We start from the raw sequence: 17,557 nt of genomic DNA, 5'->3' as shown, positions 1-17,557 counted from the left end.
ACCTTCCCTCATTTAATTATTATTATTTATTTATTACTTTTTTACTATTAAGCTTTCTCATCCCTCCTAAATTGGCAGAGAAGTGAGGGTGACCGGGGTCTTGTTCACCTGATCTTAACTTTGAGGAAGGTCAGACGTGCCTCCGTCACAGTCGTGACTTACAGCAGGAGAATGATCAGCTCTGTGTGAATCTGTGACGCATCTCCCTCCTGTTTCACTGTCCTCATTGTCTCCTTCAGCTTTTTGTAGAGCTAACTAATTGGGTTTTTAAAGTGAGCCTGTTTGCTGGAAAAAAAAATTAAATCTCCACAGGTATGTAGGGAATGGTTACTAGTGAGTTCTCAGAAAATGGTTTAGTATGTCTTCTTTCTTGTTTAAGTTTGTTTGTGTGCATGTCTAATGGAGAAAGAGACCATTTAGAAGGAGTGAAGGGAGACTCATTATGATTCAGGGAAGATTACAGGGCAAAACAGTAACAGATGAGCTTCTAGTCATGCACCAGATGCATTAGATCCCAGTCAAGAGTGTTAATCTGTTTTGTTTGGTGGCTTGTTAAAGTCTTGCTGTCTTTATTGTCTTCGTTACAGTTCATTGAAAGTGTAATAATAACATTGTGTAAGAAAAGGTCATGTTGTGTGATGCGTTCTATATGTTTGTGTCGTGGAGCAGTTCTGGTGGTGACAGTCTCAGTATTGCTGTAGCGTGACTCAGTGCTGTTGAGGCGGTGATACTGTCACTTCTCACTTTCTGTCCGCATGCGTGGGCGCGCGCGCCCGGTGACTCATCCCTGCTTTTCACCGTGTGCGTGTTCGTGAGCGAATGACTGAATGAGTAGGCAGGTTATGTGGGCAAACCATACTGTCCTGCCTCTACGCGCATTCATTGGTTGTGATTCATCTAAATTACCAGCAGGATGCGCACTTTCTCACTTATTAGTCTACTGTTGAAGAGTTCGTGAGTTCATTCTTTTCGAGACATCAATTTCAGTGTTTTCTTTCTGTCTAATAACCAAGTGAACTCCATTAACCACTGTCCACCAATGTTTTATTTCTCTCCATTGTGTGTGTGTGTATTTGTTTGAGACAATATTGGCAAGAGTTAACATTGTTGCAGAAGGAAGTGTCGAGTTTTTACCTCCGGACGGGTTTGTTTAGTGTTTTATCATGTTTAACTCTAAATAGACAGCACTTTTCTTTTGTGCTTTTTAACAGTTTTTGTTTTTTAGTGCCACTCATTTCGCAATAAACGATTATTGGATGCTGTCAAGTAAATCACTCTCAGATGCATTTTTGACAATCATCTTTAATTATTAATAATATTTAATAAATCTTTTAATAATTAAATATCACATTTGCATGGATGTTGGACACAGATTCATGGATGTCTGACGTTGGTTATTGCCACATGACATGCAGGTAAATATATATTATATGCAAACACACACACACACACACACACACTGTATATTAGTCCGGATGACATGGCGTCCCAGTTTTCCAAAAAGAACAGAACAGTTTTCCACTTAGCCACAGTCCATTTTAAATGAGCCTTGGCCCAGAGAAAACACCTGTGCTTCTGGATCATGTTTAGATATGGCTTCTTTTTTTACCTATAGAGTTTAAGCCGGCAATGGCAGAGTGGATTGTCTTCACCGACAATGTTTTCTGGAAGTATTCCTGAGCCCATGTTGTGATTTCCTTTACAGTAGCATTCCTGTATGTGATGCAGTGCTGTCTAAGGGCCTGAAGATCACGGGCATCCAGTATGGTTTTCCAGCCTTGACCCTTACGCACAGAGATTGTTCCAGATTCTCTGAATCTTTGGATGATATTATGCACTGTAGATGATGATAACTTCAAACTCTTTCAAATTTTTCTCTGAGAAACTTCTTTCTGATATTGCTCCACTATTTTTCGCCGCAGCATTCACTCAAAAAAATGACTCTTTGGCTGAACATGATTCTTTCATGGACAGTGGTTCCACATGTTTGTACCATGTTATTTGGACATGAATAAATCAAGTTATAAGGACATGTCTACTTTTAGTTGAGTTTACTCAGTTTGTTTTAGTTCATCCTACATGAAATATCTGAGTAGAGATAATATGTTTTCATCATGTAGAACCACTGTCCATGCAAGTTTAGCCAAAGTGTTATAAAAACATTAGCAAGTAAGATATAACTTTTCTTTACACATGATGTTAATTGTTTGCAGTTTAAGGATGTTACTATGTGTACATCATACACTAGCACTCTCATTAAAGTTGCTTTTTTTTAAATTAAGTATTTTAGACGTTCTTATAACCAGGTCCTCAACCCAACCACAAGCTCCACACTTCACCACAATGGTAACTCGCACAAAATGCACCAATATAAAGTCTTTTAAAATGCCCACATAATAGAGCATTATACATGAAAAAGTCTCCTTATTATCACATTTTATTAAAAACTGCATAAAATAACACTTTATTTCAACATTTTCTCTCCCCATATCCAGTCCTGTGCAAAGCATGATGGGAAGTGTAAAACTTATTTTGAGGGACTTGATTGAAACATGTTCTTTCAAAATGAAAACTTTATGTTAAACCAACGAGAGACAGGTTTAAGTCAGTTTAACATGACACAATCATGTTGAAATGAAAAATAGCCAAAATGGCATTAATTCAACATGAATTGTTCAGGTAAAGTGAACAAAACTAAAAATTCATTTTTTTGAGTGTTGGGGGAATTGGTGATCCTCTGCCCATCTTGACTTCTGAGAGACACTGCCACTCTGAGAGGTTCTTTTTATACCCAATCATTTTGTCAATTGACTTAATAAATTGCAAATTGGTCCTCCAGCTATTCCTTATATATAGATTTAACGGCTCCGGCCTCTTATTGCTTCCTGTCCCAACTTTTTTGGAATGTCTAGGTCTTATGAAATCCAAAATGAGCCAATATTTGGCATGACGACAGCTTTTCATTAAAAACTCCCTGCAGTTCCGTAACAAACCGCCCCATGATGTAATATAATGTTTAATGCACTTCATGCTGTTAATAACAGGAAAAAATTTTCTCACTCTTTGAATATTTATCAATATGGTACAGTATTATCCTATTTAAATCAATGTGATAAATGAGTTGGGTCAAAAGTAATCTAAAAGTAGTCTGATTTATAAATGTGTAACAGATAACGTTACTAACTTCAATTTGTGTCATGTAATTCAGAGTCAGTAACAGATTACAATTTGTCTGCCCATGTTTGCTAGTAGAAGCCCTAGCATTTGTTTTACTTATTACAGTTATTATAATCTTTATATCATTATTAAATAAACATTTGTAAGCTTCCAACAAATTCAATGTTTATATTGAATTGCAGGTATCAACGTGTTGCATAAAACTAATTTGAAGCTTTCTTGAAGTATCTTACAGCTAATCAAATATGTATAATTATGCAGATATTGTATGTTGTTAGAAATGATCCATAGGTCCTAACTATATAGAAACTAAATTTCATAGATGATAATTGATGACTTCATTTAGAGAGCGGGTTATAATATCACAAACATCAGTGAATAGCCTACACATTAATTCAATGAAAAGCTCGGTTGCACTTTATTTTAAGGTGTTCCTGTTACAGTGTAGTTATACATCTAAGTACCAAGTAATATTAATTAAATAAAATATGTTGACAGAGATTCTTAAAATATTAACGTTTTTTTTCTTTTCTTTTTTCTTTTTTGAGGAGTCCCCCTATTTATCGATTATGATTTTTTTTATATATAACATAACTTAGTAGTTCTACAGCAGGCGCTTCGATGACCCTTTAGAAAAAGGCGCGAATTGCCGATCACCTCACAGCGTGGGCTCGACAAGATCTCTGGCGTTCAGATCCCACACTCACCGTGATCCTGACAGAGCGTTACGTAAAAACGGAAAGGCTCAATAATTCATACCCAAGCCTTTTATAGCAGAGCCGCCTTCAAACGATGACCTGTACCGGTTTGAGTCCGTCCTTCCCCCTCACACACACACACAAACAAAACACCAAAAACCATAGACTGTGATTAGGTTTGCAGAATTTTATTTGACAAAGTAATCTCCTCGTGTTGTTGTTGATGTTTTTTTTCCCTTCTCACTCACTCACTCTCTTTTTGTTTCAGTATTGTCATATTTACAGTAATAAAAATAAATCATTTTTTAGGAAGGATTACATTCCACACTTACATTGCAACGTGTAGCATGTACCTTTCATAAAGTGCATCGTACTTGTCAGATTTCAGTTCACAATACAAAGAAAAACAAAGCAAGAAAATAATCAACAACAATTACATCACAGTATCAGAGCACCCATCCACATCTCTGACCGCTTGCTAATAAGGGCCACATAATTGTGCTGACAGTTTACCTACACAAAAACATTCCTTTAGCACTATAGATGATTGCAAAAGTGATAGATCATAGTGAGACTTCATCTGTAATGCACAGAGATTAGGATTTCAGAGAATGAGCTACATTTTGGGTGCAGTGGTTACATAACCCCAGAGGATCTTCTAAAAGCTTGTCTCTCTCCCCTCCCTTATTTTAGGACGGCGCCTTCTCGCTCTATTGTAGCTGTTGATGGGAAACACAGAGCTCGGCTTAATGGCCCAGAAAACGGATTTCAAGTACCCTAGATAAATGCAACATTCCATGCTCTTCAAGGTTATTTTTAGCAGGGACTGATTAAGTGGTAATAGTGCTTCCATGCGGTTAGGTGCCGTCATTCAGACGACCTCTCTCCATTTACGTACACCAGCGTTGACGTCACAACTGAAGACTAAGGTACGCTGGTCTCACGCTAGATTTTTGTTCTGTGTAACTCTCAAAAATAAGTCTCCGTCACCTGTACTGTAACTGCAGAGCAATGCAGTCATCTTATATTTTGTCCATTACTGACAAGATATGTGAAAATCTACATGGCTGGCTGCCTGGCATACTTCAATTCTGTGATGATATCTGCGGTGTTAGTAATTAGATAGGTCACTTTTGAGCATGAGGCTGGGGGAGGACCATCTGTCTGTAGTCTGGCACACAAAAGGGCTGTCCCAGTCCAACAGAACGCTAAAGAGAGGACTGCATTGCTCTGTCGGTAGCCATAGTGGACTCCAGTGTCCAAGAGAGAAAGTGGAACCCAGCCATTGGTTTGGCATAGAACGTGCATACCACCTGGTTCTCTGGGTCTATTTCTGAGCTTTAACTTTCAGACCCAACTGTTCAAACTAGCCGCTACTAAACAAATTATATCCTATCTGTGTTAAGTAGTCAAGCTGCCTAGATGTCGACTATCTACACACCAATCTGTGCCTCAACCACTGTAAATTTGAAGGTGAATGGTACTGTCGACACAGTCAGGTGATGTTACAAATCATAATCCTTGTTTTTACTGATCTGATAAATGCATGAAATCAATAAGACACTAGTAAGTGAAATTATGGCACTTTCTGTCTTGCCAACACTTTTTTTGATCATTTGTTTTTAGTTTTTTTTGCTTTTTCTAGGAAACCATCGATAAGAATACAGGTACTGAATACACACATATACACACACACACACCAAAACAACATCATAAAACTCATGCCCTGATGTGTATAAAAATATACATTTCCATACAGCATTGCATAAGAAAAATAACCGCTTACCCCTGAACAAACTGAATCTATGGCATCCCATTGAGTACACTGTAGTGAAGATACATTACATAACGGTAGAGATTTGCTGAAAAACACTGATATTTGCCAACTGTTGTGTACTATGTGGGGTGGGTTATTTTTTTATAAGTGGGCACAGTGTGACAGGTCACTGAACCCCACTCCTGACATAAGTGAGTGGTATATAAACAAATGGTTCTCTCACTTTCACACACACAACCACAAACAATCAGGCATATCACACAATCGTGCAAAAAAAAAAAAAAAAAAAAAAAAATTGTTCCACAGTGTCCAGACTGTGAAATATCTCCAGGTAAAAGTCCATCAGATCTCGTGCAGGTCACTAAGAGTAGTTAGTTGGAGGGCACCTGGATGGGCTCCCAAGGCCAACTTTAAATGCTTGTACTATAATGTGAAAGCACATCTTAGAAAACAGTACATTTGATTTAAAGAGTTGAAAAACCTATTTTCAGTCTGTTTTTTAATCATGTTCAAGTCAGGAAGTAAAATTAGCTCTGTCGATGGCCTCATTGTGATTGTAGCTCTATCAATGAACGGTACACATTAATTTGTTATTGCAAAAGAGAAAAGGTAAGGCCTAAATTAAGATATTTGCCGCAAATGAGGGGTCATCAAAGAACAGCTTTGACATTCATACCCCCCTCGAAAACACAAGGCTTTGTTACGGTCAAGCTCAACAAATATCTATGCATATAAAATATTACAACAACGTTTTAGTGATGTTTCCTCTCGGTTTTGTCCTTTGAGCTTATGTTGTTATGTTGTTTGTTTTTTTGGTTGTGTAGCATAGTATAAATCCAATTTGGCTGATTAAATGATGTGTTTTTAAATCTTACATGCTATTTCAAGGTCCTTTTGGCTGAATCCTACAGAAAAATGATCCTGGTGATTATCAGATATAATTGAGTGTGTAGAATGTACAATTAGTCCATCAGATCAGGGATCAATGTTAGGGTCAGGCTTGTGTGTAAATAGATCTGCATGAAGGCCTATTAAAAGATCAGATAACTAAGCTAAAATGGGACAGAAGGGATTTCAGTTCAGAAGCACTCGTCTTATTTAAGCGTTCATGTCTCAGTTGGCCTAACACAAAATTGCCTTGAAAGATGCTGCCTGATGTTGAAATTAAAGTGTTGTGGCTGACACCTCATTTCGCGCTCAGACCTTCATTAACCCTGCCATTTTGCACCAACACCAAGACGTGTGCTCAATGGATTCCAGAGACCAAAAATGTGTGAAAATATGATTTGCCTTACAGCTTCGTGGCAGAAGATATTTCAATGTCATTAGGGATGTTAGACAATAAACCAGTTCAGCATGTCTAAACAAATTGGCTTTTCTCAGGGATTTTTACATTTATGAAATTTCACCGCCAATGATGTGTAGCAAAAAATAATCACTTTGAAATGAAAAGAGGTAATTTTTTTCCCTTGCACTATAATTTCAGTTTCTAAAAAAAAGTGATTTGATAAAATTGGCTGTAAAGCAACAAATGCCACAAGCTCTATAATTTTTGCTCACAGGACCGTGTTTTCTCTCTGTCATTCATACATTTTTAAGCGAACACAGATTTAAGTGTTAGAGGCGGGGAATAGGGAATAGCTTTGTACCTGCTGCTGTCCGTGGTGCTGAAAGAGCTCCAAATAGCATGAGCATGTACACGAAAGCTGTCTACCGTTTACAGCTTTCTTTATACGTATCAGGTCAGTTTTGTAATCATTTTAGCTATTAATGATGTTTTTTGTTTGTTTTTTTTTGTTTTTTTAAGATAAATAGTATATTGATTTGTGTCACTAGGCATGTAATGCATATCTCAGAATATCCAGATTATTCTGATCATGTTCAACTGGAACGGTCTCACATCTGGTATAATTTTAAATTTTGTGCATAGAGGTCTACTATGCATTAAATACATCTAATTATACATAGCAGGTTGACCTCTTGGATCACAACACCTACTGCACAACCAGCAACGTTTGACTGGGATCCCACCAAGGGAGGACATCATATCAGTAACACTGACACAGTACAAACGAATTATGTGAGTCCGACCTATACATCGCTCGATGTCCTTGGCCGCAAGGAGAAGTTGGACGGCACGCATCCGCAGCAGGCTAACCACAGGGATTTCTGAATGTCCGGATTTCTGTAAGCGTATATGATTGGGTTTATGACCGAGTTGCATGTTGCCGGCAGCACTGTTGCATACGTGTAGATCATCGGGTAGCTGGAGTCTGCCACAATCGAATACATGGCGAAGGGCATCCAACATGCAGCAAAGGTGCAGAGGATGACAGAGAGCGTGGATACACCTTTTGTGGTGGAAATGGCCATGAACTGGTGCTGGACAGCGATTTGCTGTGCATGGCGAAAGGCAATCTTACAGATCTGTAGGTAAAGCTGCATCATGAGGGCAAACACCAGCAAGAACGTCACCGCGAGCACCACGGCATTGTTCTTGGTGACCGGCCAGCAGATACTGCAGCTGGCCTCGTCTCGGAGGCAGTTCCAGCCGAGTATTGGCAGTAGGCCCAGGATGATGCACACCAGCCAAATGAGACCCACCATGACATAGGTGAATGTCACCATGCGCTCCGAGTGGTAGGTCAGAGCGTTGTAGAGGGACAAGTAGCGATCCACCGTGATGGCCAGGATGTTGAGCACAGATGCGGAGAAGGCAGCAATCAGCAAGCCAACAGAGATCAGAGTCACAAACTCCATGTTCAGCATATAGATGAAGACAAAGTTGAGAATGAGGCCGAGTCCCGCGAGAAGGTCCGCAAACGCGAGGCTCCCTATCAGAATGAACATGGGGGCTCTCAAGGTGGGTGTGTAGAACAGGATGGCTATCACGATTGCATTCTCGCAGGAGATGAGCGTGCCTGTCACGCACAGTGCAATGTCCCACGGGCTAACAGAAAGCGGCCTCAGCTCTGCCGTTCGCACCGGTGATGAGTTCCGCACATCCAGGAGATTCCACGTGTCCGCCGTGGAGAGGGAAGAGGTGTTTTGAAGTTGGTTGCTCATTGCTGCTGCAAGAGAGTGAATCATAGCTGATGGTGGGGGGAGGGAGGTATGGAGGGGGGTGAAAGAGAGAGAGAGAGGGGTGCGGTAGTGAAGATAGAGAATGTGTATGTCAGTGGAAAGGCAGTGGGAATAGCATATCTGTCAATAGAAACATGCCTGAAGCCCCCTGAACCTGATGAAACAGTCTCTTATACTTAGGCAGTCAAGAATGAAATTGTTAGGCAAAGTAGGATACGTGTTTACAAATTTTGTCATTAGCTACAATATTCAGATTTCATCATAACAGCTGGCAAAGTGTTGATTTGTGGTTAATTATAAACTGAATAGTTCTTCTTAAAGTTCTGACTTAATAATCACGATTGTAAGCAGCAAAACATTGTAGCAAACTGCATCCAGGCAACCTGTAAATGTACAATATTTCGCTTAGTTTGCTGCTGCATGTGCATTTCATCGCAAAAAGGCTATTAATCAAGCAGCGTCCCGACAAAATGCACGCACTTCACTTTGTTTCTATTTTTAGTAATTGTCTAAAAATAAGACGCGCCACCTCAGTGCACGGGTCTCTTATGAAGGCATCGTGTATACGCTTTCAGAATCCACAATGATGCGCTTTCACCTGACGCCATAGACGCAGACACATTTTGACTCATTCATTCATAAATTTCCACCTCACAGACCTGGCTATATATAAACTTACAAAGAAAAGACTGCAAAGGGCTTGGAGAGGTCAACCCTCCGGCTATTCGTTTACATTTACTGGTACCGGTTAAAAAAACAATCATCGCAATTTAATGACACGTTTAACTAAGGTTTTTTCTCACAAAAGACAGCACAAGTGCGCATCAGCAGACGGTACCTCAGTGCCATGAAGCTGCAATGCCTTTTTCTCCCCCGAGCTTGCGCGCAGTCCGTGCCTGTCATACGAGACTAGATGGAGGACCCAGAAAGAGACGGAGAACAACATAAAAGAAGAACTAAATTGCCCTTTGTTTCACGCAGCTGAGCAAAACCGTCATCTTTGGCGGGTTAAGTCCTGTGGAAAGGCGAGGTGCTCGTAGGTTAGCATGGCTAATACTGTTGGTAGGACGATAGCGCTGCCTCGCTTGATATTCCCCCCATTGGACCTCACCGATGATTCTCCCCTCTGACGTCAAGAGTCCTCACAACAGTCATGATCGAGTCTGTGAATCAGAGATGCTGTGGACGGAATATTAATAATAAAACACGTTCAGTCAACACGAATCTAACTATAAGGTAGAAGAGACGAGCGCGTCTCACTCTGTGTGATTCGCCGGCAGCCGCTACCGCTTTGCGTAAAACAGCACGATTCTTTCTTATTTTTCTCCAAGATTACCGACCACACCAAACTGTCCTGCTTGTACAAAGCCAAAACACCGCTGTCACTTGTTTTAGATGTCCAAGTAAATCTACTTTGCGTGTGTCTATTGTTACATTTCGGGTGCCCCTCTTATGACTATGTGTCTTTTACGTGATATTACGCAACATATTTGCCGCCGAAATTCTAGGGGGGAAATGTAATCGTAATCAATCTATAATTATTAAAAGCAGATGCCCTTTATTTTTGTTTTAAATTACTGATTGTAGTGGTGAAAGGTGTGAGTGTGTTTTATTCAAGAGCTGGATGAGTGTTCAGTGGTGCGTGCGTCTCCCACTGAGGACACTGTCAAATACTCCAACAGCAGATGTCTTTACAAGGCTGTGTATTTTTAGAAAGTCACATTTCCTTGAATTGTGCATCTGCTAGCAAATTCGGGCAGATGATCATGAGAATTCGATTTGAATGGCATAAAGGTTTTACCTGCTGTGGCACTTTTTGGGCTGTTCTAATACCTCTCACAAAAACCTGTGCACACTGTACAAAACAAAAACTGGACAAGGAAATGTACAGGTTCAAATGATCAATGCATTGAAATTGGGTTTTGTTTGTGTACTGAAAATAGAGACATGCAGAGAGAGAAAGGAGGGCACTGAACTGTTTAAAGGAATGCTGTTTTTTTTATTGCATTTTCCCTGAAAGACAATCTTATGAATAAGTAGCAGTGATCAGAATTACAATAAACCTCAACGTTGGTTTAGCATTGGCCCTGCAATGGCTAGTCATTGATGGGGGCTCCCACCAATCACCTTCACTCTCACTCCCCCATTCATCTTCTCTGCGCAGGATTGTGGGTAAGCCATTACATCATCACTCTCTCATACCTTTCTCACAAGTATGCATGCACTGTTACAAAAATAATCTACAGCACGTTCCTGCATTATCACATGCATGTGTCTGCACGTTTAATTCTTTGATGCACAATGTCAATTAGAAATGCAATTGCACAACAATCTAGTGAGTCACTGCTCACTCATCCTGTTGTGAGCTAAACTTATTTATTACAATCCATTTATTTAAATGAACTTATTACCCAACAGTTGTGTCCTGGTATGTTTTGTAGCTCTGTTGATCTTTGTGTGCATTATGTGTAAGCATCTATAGCCAAGATCCATTCACTTTCTCTTAGACCATCTAAATGAACATGTGCATGTCAATCTGGTGCTTAAGTTGTCCAGAGATGCTGTATTGATGATTAAATAAATGCATTGCATGTCCTCAATTCAGATGAGAAGACTATTACTGAACTTGCGTCGACCGCGCAAAAACCTGCTGACGCTTCCCAAATGCTGGAACTCACTCGTCAGCAGATGCTGTAGCATTGTGTGCGTGAGTATGTGTGTGCATGTGACTGCCTCATCAAATGCATTTATCCACTGAGAGTAAGCCTGTGTGCTTCTATTCACTGTCTGTTTGACAGCAGCAGCTTAAACACTCTCAGAATGAAGTTTTTATTTACTGTGATTTTCTCAGTCGCAGCCCTCTCCAATTTAAAACTGTTTTCAGTCTCCAGCAAGAGCGACTCTTTAATGCAGCCCTCTGCTTCTTTCAGGCTTCTTTCAGCTGCCTGTCTTAATGATACTGCTGTGTGTCTTTTGAGTGAGCAAACTACACCACAAAGTAAAAAAAAAATGGTATAGTTGTTGAGGTTTACACATTTTGAAGGCAATTGTGCAGTACTCTTGGGCTAGGATTTAATGCTCAAAATTACTGTAAGTGAGCATCATTTTAGCATAGTAAGAGGCTCCTGTGTCAGCTGGATTTCTATGAAGTGCTGTAATTTATGTGGCCTATTATGATCTTTAGTAGTCTCTAACAAATCTGTGAAGATTTACCCAGGGGAATATATACAGTAAGAAAATTTATGTTACCTTAAAATAAATTAAGATAATGTAATTGTTTTGATGTAGTTAGTGATTTCCAGATTAAGGCTGTTTGGTATTTGCTGTTTCTGTTTTATTGTTACACTGTGCTAAACAATGGCACTATCATTTTCATCAGATTCTAATAATCAGCATTATAGTTTGGAGCCTGTGATGCAAAACTACTGATGGCTGATTAGTAGGAAGTTCAGTTATATAAGAATTGACTGTGAAATGTCATAATTTATCTTAGTTGCTACAAAATGCTGCAGTTTAGAGGTTTGTAATGGTGTATTGAGTGAATAATAGCGGTTAATTGTAGTGCATATTGATTTATGGATGAGTTATGGAGCAAGCCTGGGTGAAATTTGTCTAAAACGTCACATGCAAGAAAGGTAAAAAGCAAGCTGGAGCTATTTCCACTTAAGCTTTTTACCAGCCATCATCTTCAGAAGGTGATAGTCTGCTGGATAGAGGATTGACCTTTTTTCCATCTTAATTTCTCCTTTTTTGTATCCCTTTAACTTCATTTTTCCTCCATCTCCATGTGTCAAACTGTAATCGTTTCCTGTTTCAGAGCAAAGTGAGAGTGCGGCAGACAGACTGAGAGCAAGGATTTGGATTTAATTGAATTTCACATTAGAAGAAAAACCTTCAACCTCAAGGACGATTTACATGCTTGACCTCAAACAAGTTTTATCTATACTGTGGCGTGACTTGGTTCTATAGATCGCCTTTTTTTTTTGAGATGTGGAGACAGAGAAACACAAGCCTGTAGGATGGGGTTTAGGCAGAATAATGCAGTTATGACATTTTGAGGTCAACAGATGCAGCCATTTTATAGGGTACAAGGGAAAATAAGAAAATGAAACATGCATGGATGAATTGTTCACCAAAAGATCTTTAATTTACATTGTAGTACACACACACACACACACACTACTTGTGTGTATGAGTGATGCCTACATTAATTTCTGCCTTAAGCTGGAGCTGGTGATACCAAGGATCTAACTGGGTCAGTTTTTCCATCTATTAATGGAAGTATTATAGCTATAGGCACAAGTTGCTGTTTATCTCTCTGCTTTTCTTTTTCTGTGCGATCTCTCTCTCGCTAATGTCAAGATCTCTTCTTCACTCGATGGGGGATTAACTTGTGCCCAGTGGGGGTCTGGCTGGCTTGTGTGAGCAGCAGGTGCCCATGTGTGAAGAGTAATCCCGAAGGGGGTCAGAGACAAGTGTTAGCATCCACTCAGGAAAGAGTTTTCTGTAGCCTTCACCAACGGCCTCTCTGACTGATGAGAACATGTCATTTCATATTAGCCCTAAGAGAGAGACAGCAGGGGTCTGGGCGTTTGTGTATTTATGGAATGTGTGAAAATGAGAAAGGAAACTAGGAACTGTGTGAAGATACCAGGTCAGATGAGGCATGGATGGGGGTGTATATATTTTTGGATTTTACAAAATGATCCTAATCAGTCATCATGATGTTGTCTTGTCATGTTTGGATTTTTGCAGTGAAATGGGGAAGATTTCACCCTACACCCTATTTTGAAGTGGTCAACTGATGGTGAAAGGGATTATTATTTTTTTTTATAGTTTTTTTATTAATACCCAAATTATTGTTATTAGTATTTTATCCAGATAATTTTTACCATAAAAGTAATACAAATATTTTAAAACTTTATCCATTTCACATTATCCATCGACAAAGCTGTCTGCATATTTTGGAACTGATTACAGACAAATAGACTTGTTAATCCATCATTTGATTTGCTTTGAATAAAACATTTCAGCAACATTCTGGTGTGAACTTTGTTCGTCTGTTTCTCTCTTTAAAACCCAAATAATTTGGAATTTGTACCTAAATAATTACTTAAACCAGAAATTACTCAAAACAGAAACTGTGCATTAACCATTGACCATTGGCTGGATTGTCTACACATTTGAAGCAGATTTTGGCAGAATGACATCTGTTATTCTTTAATTCTGTTTACTTTGAGCAAAACATTTTAGGAATATTCTGTTGTGAATTTTGTTGTTCCCCCATTTGGATGCCTGATTGTTTTTCTATTTTCTATTTTGTGCTGCTATTAATTCTCTAAAACTGCTCCGGCTTCTACAACAGGAAGGAGCACCCTTAGCCTCATCTTTATCCTACGATTACTAAAGAAATATCAACGCTGATTTCTAGTCAATGCAAAAGGACAATGACTGTTCTTCACTCTGTTGAGGAGTCCACAGGGATTGTTCTAAATGATTCACTGATCTTTAGATAATATTCCTCAACTGTTGAACCAATTAGCGGTTTCTGCTTACATACTTCCCCTGTGCGCTGCTGTTAAAATTATAATCCTGTTCCAGTTGTGCTCTTTTGCATAATTAGTATTCAGTTCCTTTGAGACAAAAATCCACACATTTTAAATATTTATTTACACCCACCTTGTGAAGACTACACAAAAGAGGACAAGAACAGAAGAAATGCATATATCACAAGGAATCTGCATGGTACAAATGTGTTTGCATCAGTAATTGCAGGCTACATGTGTAATCACATCTGTATCAATGATGCACACAGTCAGACAAGAACACACAAACAAACCTGCTTCATTCACTGAACATCAAAAGAAGCTCCCTGTCCCAGCGTTTCATTATCTGATTTAAATGAGAATGATGTACATGTCAGTGAATAGGAATGGATTAAATTAGTCTATCTATCTATCTATCTATCTATCTATCTATCTATCTATCTATCTATCTATCTATCCGTCCATCCGTCGTTATATAATTCCTTGCATCTGTTTCATTATTTCATTTGTGCAACTATGTATTTGCTTTAACAGTGAAAATATTTGTAAAAACTGTTATAAACAAGCAATGATGCAATCCTTTAAATCTTAAAGGGGCCATATGATGTTGCTAAAAAGAACATTATTTTGTGTTTTTGGTATAATAAATGTGTCTATATGGTTTAAGATTCAAAAACATTTCCATATAATGTAGGCTACATTATTGTTTCTCCTCTTTGCCCTGCCTTTCTGAAACATGTCTATTTTTACAAAGCTCTTCTGTCTGAAAAGTGAGGTGTACAATGATTGGCCAGCTGTCTAGTGCGTTGTGATTGGCCGAATGCCTTAAAGGTAAAATTTGTAAGATATTTGCAGTAAAATATCCAAAAACCAGTAGGCTAGTGTTATATATTTTGTCATATTTTTGTCCAGCTGATTACTAACAATATCTCTAATGTTTTCAACTACTTGTAAATCATGAGAAAATTCCCATTCTAAACATTTACATGGGGAAGGGCAGTCGCCTGTCAATTACGTTGTTACTGCCTTTACTGACGTAGAAACCACATGACAACAGTGTCGTGGACAAATGGGGAAGTAGCTTCACGACAAACTTCAACTAGAAAGAGATGCCAATCTTGCTTGTGTTTTACCCTACAGGTGAGTTGTTTTGATTCGTATATTTACAGAAAACGTATGCTATTATAACGATCAACAAGATTAGTATTATGCGGCATACACACCAAACGCGGGGCATCGTGTCTCTAGACCTAGTCCATAGTCTGATCACATCTTTGCATTGACATTGTATGTAATCTACTCACGCAAATCGTTGAACTCATGTTAAATCCATGATTTATCTTTCCGTCTGATTGATGGCCGTCAGCGGTTGGGTAGAAGACATCAAATCCCATCATTCCACGCTCCTTCTTAGCATCATCAAATCATGCAACTGTTATTGTTTTGGTAGTGCGCCCTCTCGTGGCAGGTTCTACAACCTGTACCTTTAAGCCTTAAAGGAAATGTTATGCCCCTTACCATACTGTGATGCGTGTCACGGTCAGAACACCAGCGAGACAAGACAAAAACAATAAAACCCATTACAAACGAGCCATTTGTTGCATCCAGAGGGGCATAACTACTGATTATAACTACATATACTGTCTTTTGAAGGCATTGCGTTGCATCATGCAGCATAAACATAAAACCAATGTCTGCATTTGTGATGGGAGAAACGATAAACAAAAAGCGCTACTCTACACTGCTCAAAACCTCTTTTGGAAAACCAAACTAAGTATTTTTGCTTTCGCAAAGAAAGACACAGCATCTCCATGACATGGCGGCAGCATCAATACTTACAGCGAGAATCAAAGTTATGCCTTCAAGTGTTGCCAGCTAATTTTCAGAGACAGTTGCTAAAGAAAGGTCGATTTGTTGCTAAAAATTGCTAAATGATGTTATGATGTAATTTCACGATGATCTCATTGCATTATCACAATGCAAAATTGTCATGATCAAATCTCAGCAAAAATCTTTATATATGTAACTTTCAGTGTATTAGTAGTTATTTTGTATGTTACACTCTAAGAAATGTCTGTAAAAAAAGGGCAAAATGTGCTATGTTTTTCTGAATTGGTATTTTATCTGCATTTTAAATTATGCATTGTGTTTTCGGTTTTCAGTATATAATGGGTAATGTCCTGGACAATTACTAGTATCTTTTTCATTTTTCTTACATTGTACTTACTGAACAACAATCACAGGTACAAGCTACTAATAAAGAGTATCATAAATGAACAATTATAAAATTATTATTATTAAACTGAACAATTGCAACTAGCTAACTTAATTTACCTGATGTGTGTACTGCTAGACATCTTTGGTTTCCGAAGAAATGTGTGCCTTTTTATTGTCTCAGTCACTTAACAAAAATGGCTAAAAGTTGCCAAAGAAAAATGTTTAATGGCTAAATTTGTTGCTAGGTGCTTTTGGAAGAAAAAGTTGTCAACACTGACGCATTCTCTCTTTGGGCGGTGTTACAAACTGACATAGACATGTGGAAGCATGTTTAAATTATGTTGTTGTTTTTTTTTTAACTGTTCCCTAACAATACGGCCATACCAGTCACTTCAAATAAAAGCTTGAAATCATGATATGAAATCATGAGATAAATGAGATCATTTCTGATAACTGAAAAGAGACAGTAAACTTAACATGGGCCTTTTTTCATAGATCTTCAGGAAATAAAAATGTCAAGTGATGTCATCAGTCTGATTTTCATTTCAAAATAAACTGTTTTTGTTAAACTCTGACACTGGTGACAACTCCAGGTGAACACCCTTTCATTATATAGGCTATTTTATAATATTATTTGGCATTTTATTTAGTTTTTTGTCATTTATATAATATATTTTATAGTTATGAATACACCATTGTATTTTAAACGGTAGAAAAACCTGTTGACCTCAAAATAATGTACTTTCCCTTTGTACATGGCTGTGGGGACACGTTTAATTAAAAACAAATATTGTCACATATTGATGGCATAAGAAGGTGTAATTGTTCAAAAAACACAGTTTTATTTTAATAAACACACACACACAACATGTAACCCTAAAGTGTTTTTTCAAGTGTAATATTTCTGTAAAGACTAGGGACAGATTTTTTTTATTATTATTATCTTAAATAAAATAAAATAAAAAATAAAAAAATAAGAGTGAAAGTTTTTTTTTTAAAGTGTACATGTGTAATCCCTCTGCATGTGAATCACCAAGCCCCGTGCGTGGCTCTGCTTG

At 38.4% G+C, this 17,557-nt stretch overlaps 1 protein-coding gene across 1 annotated transcript; it reads right to left on the bottom strand.

Moving 5' to 3' along the window:
* Positions 1-4,000: 4,000 nt before the first annotated feature.
* On the bottom strand, positions 4,001-10,117 carry LOC113105729 (G-protein coupled receptor 12-like). The gene is made up of 2 exons (XM_026266987.1): positions 9,575-10,117; positions 4,001-8,744 (listed from the first exon to the last, which is right to left on the bottom strand). Exon 2 carries the CDS (start codon positions 8,740-8,742, stop codon positions 7,744-7,746), a length of 999 nt encoding a protein of 332 aa, XP_026122772.1. The 5' UTR covers positions 8,743-8,744; positions 9,575-10,117; the 3' UTR covers positions 4,001-7,743.
* Between the last annotated feature and the right edge of the window lie 7,440 nt (positions 10,118-17,557).

The sequence above is a fragment of the Carassius auratus genome, chromosome 7 (assembly GCF_003368295.1).
Source record: "Carassius auratus strain Wakin chromosome 7, ASM336829v1, whole genome shotgun sequence".
Lineage (NCBI taxonomy): Eukaryota > Metazoa > Chordata > Actinopteri > Cypriniformes > Cyprinidae > Carassius > Carassius auratus.
This window is presented reverse-complemented; position numbering and strand designations above follow the sequence as displayed.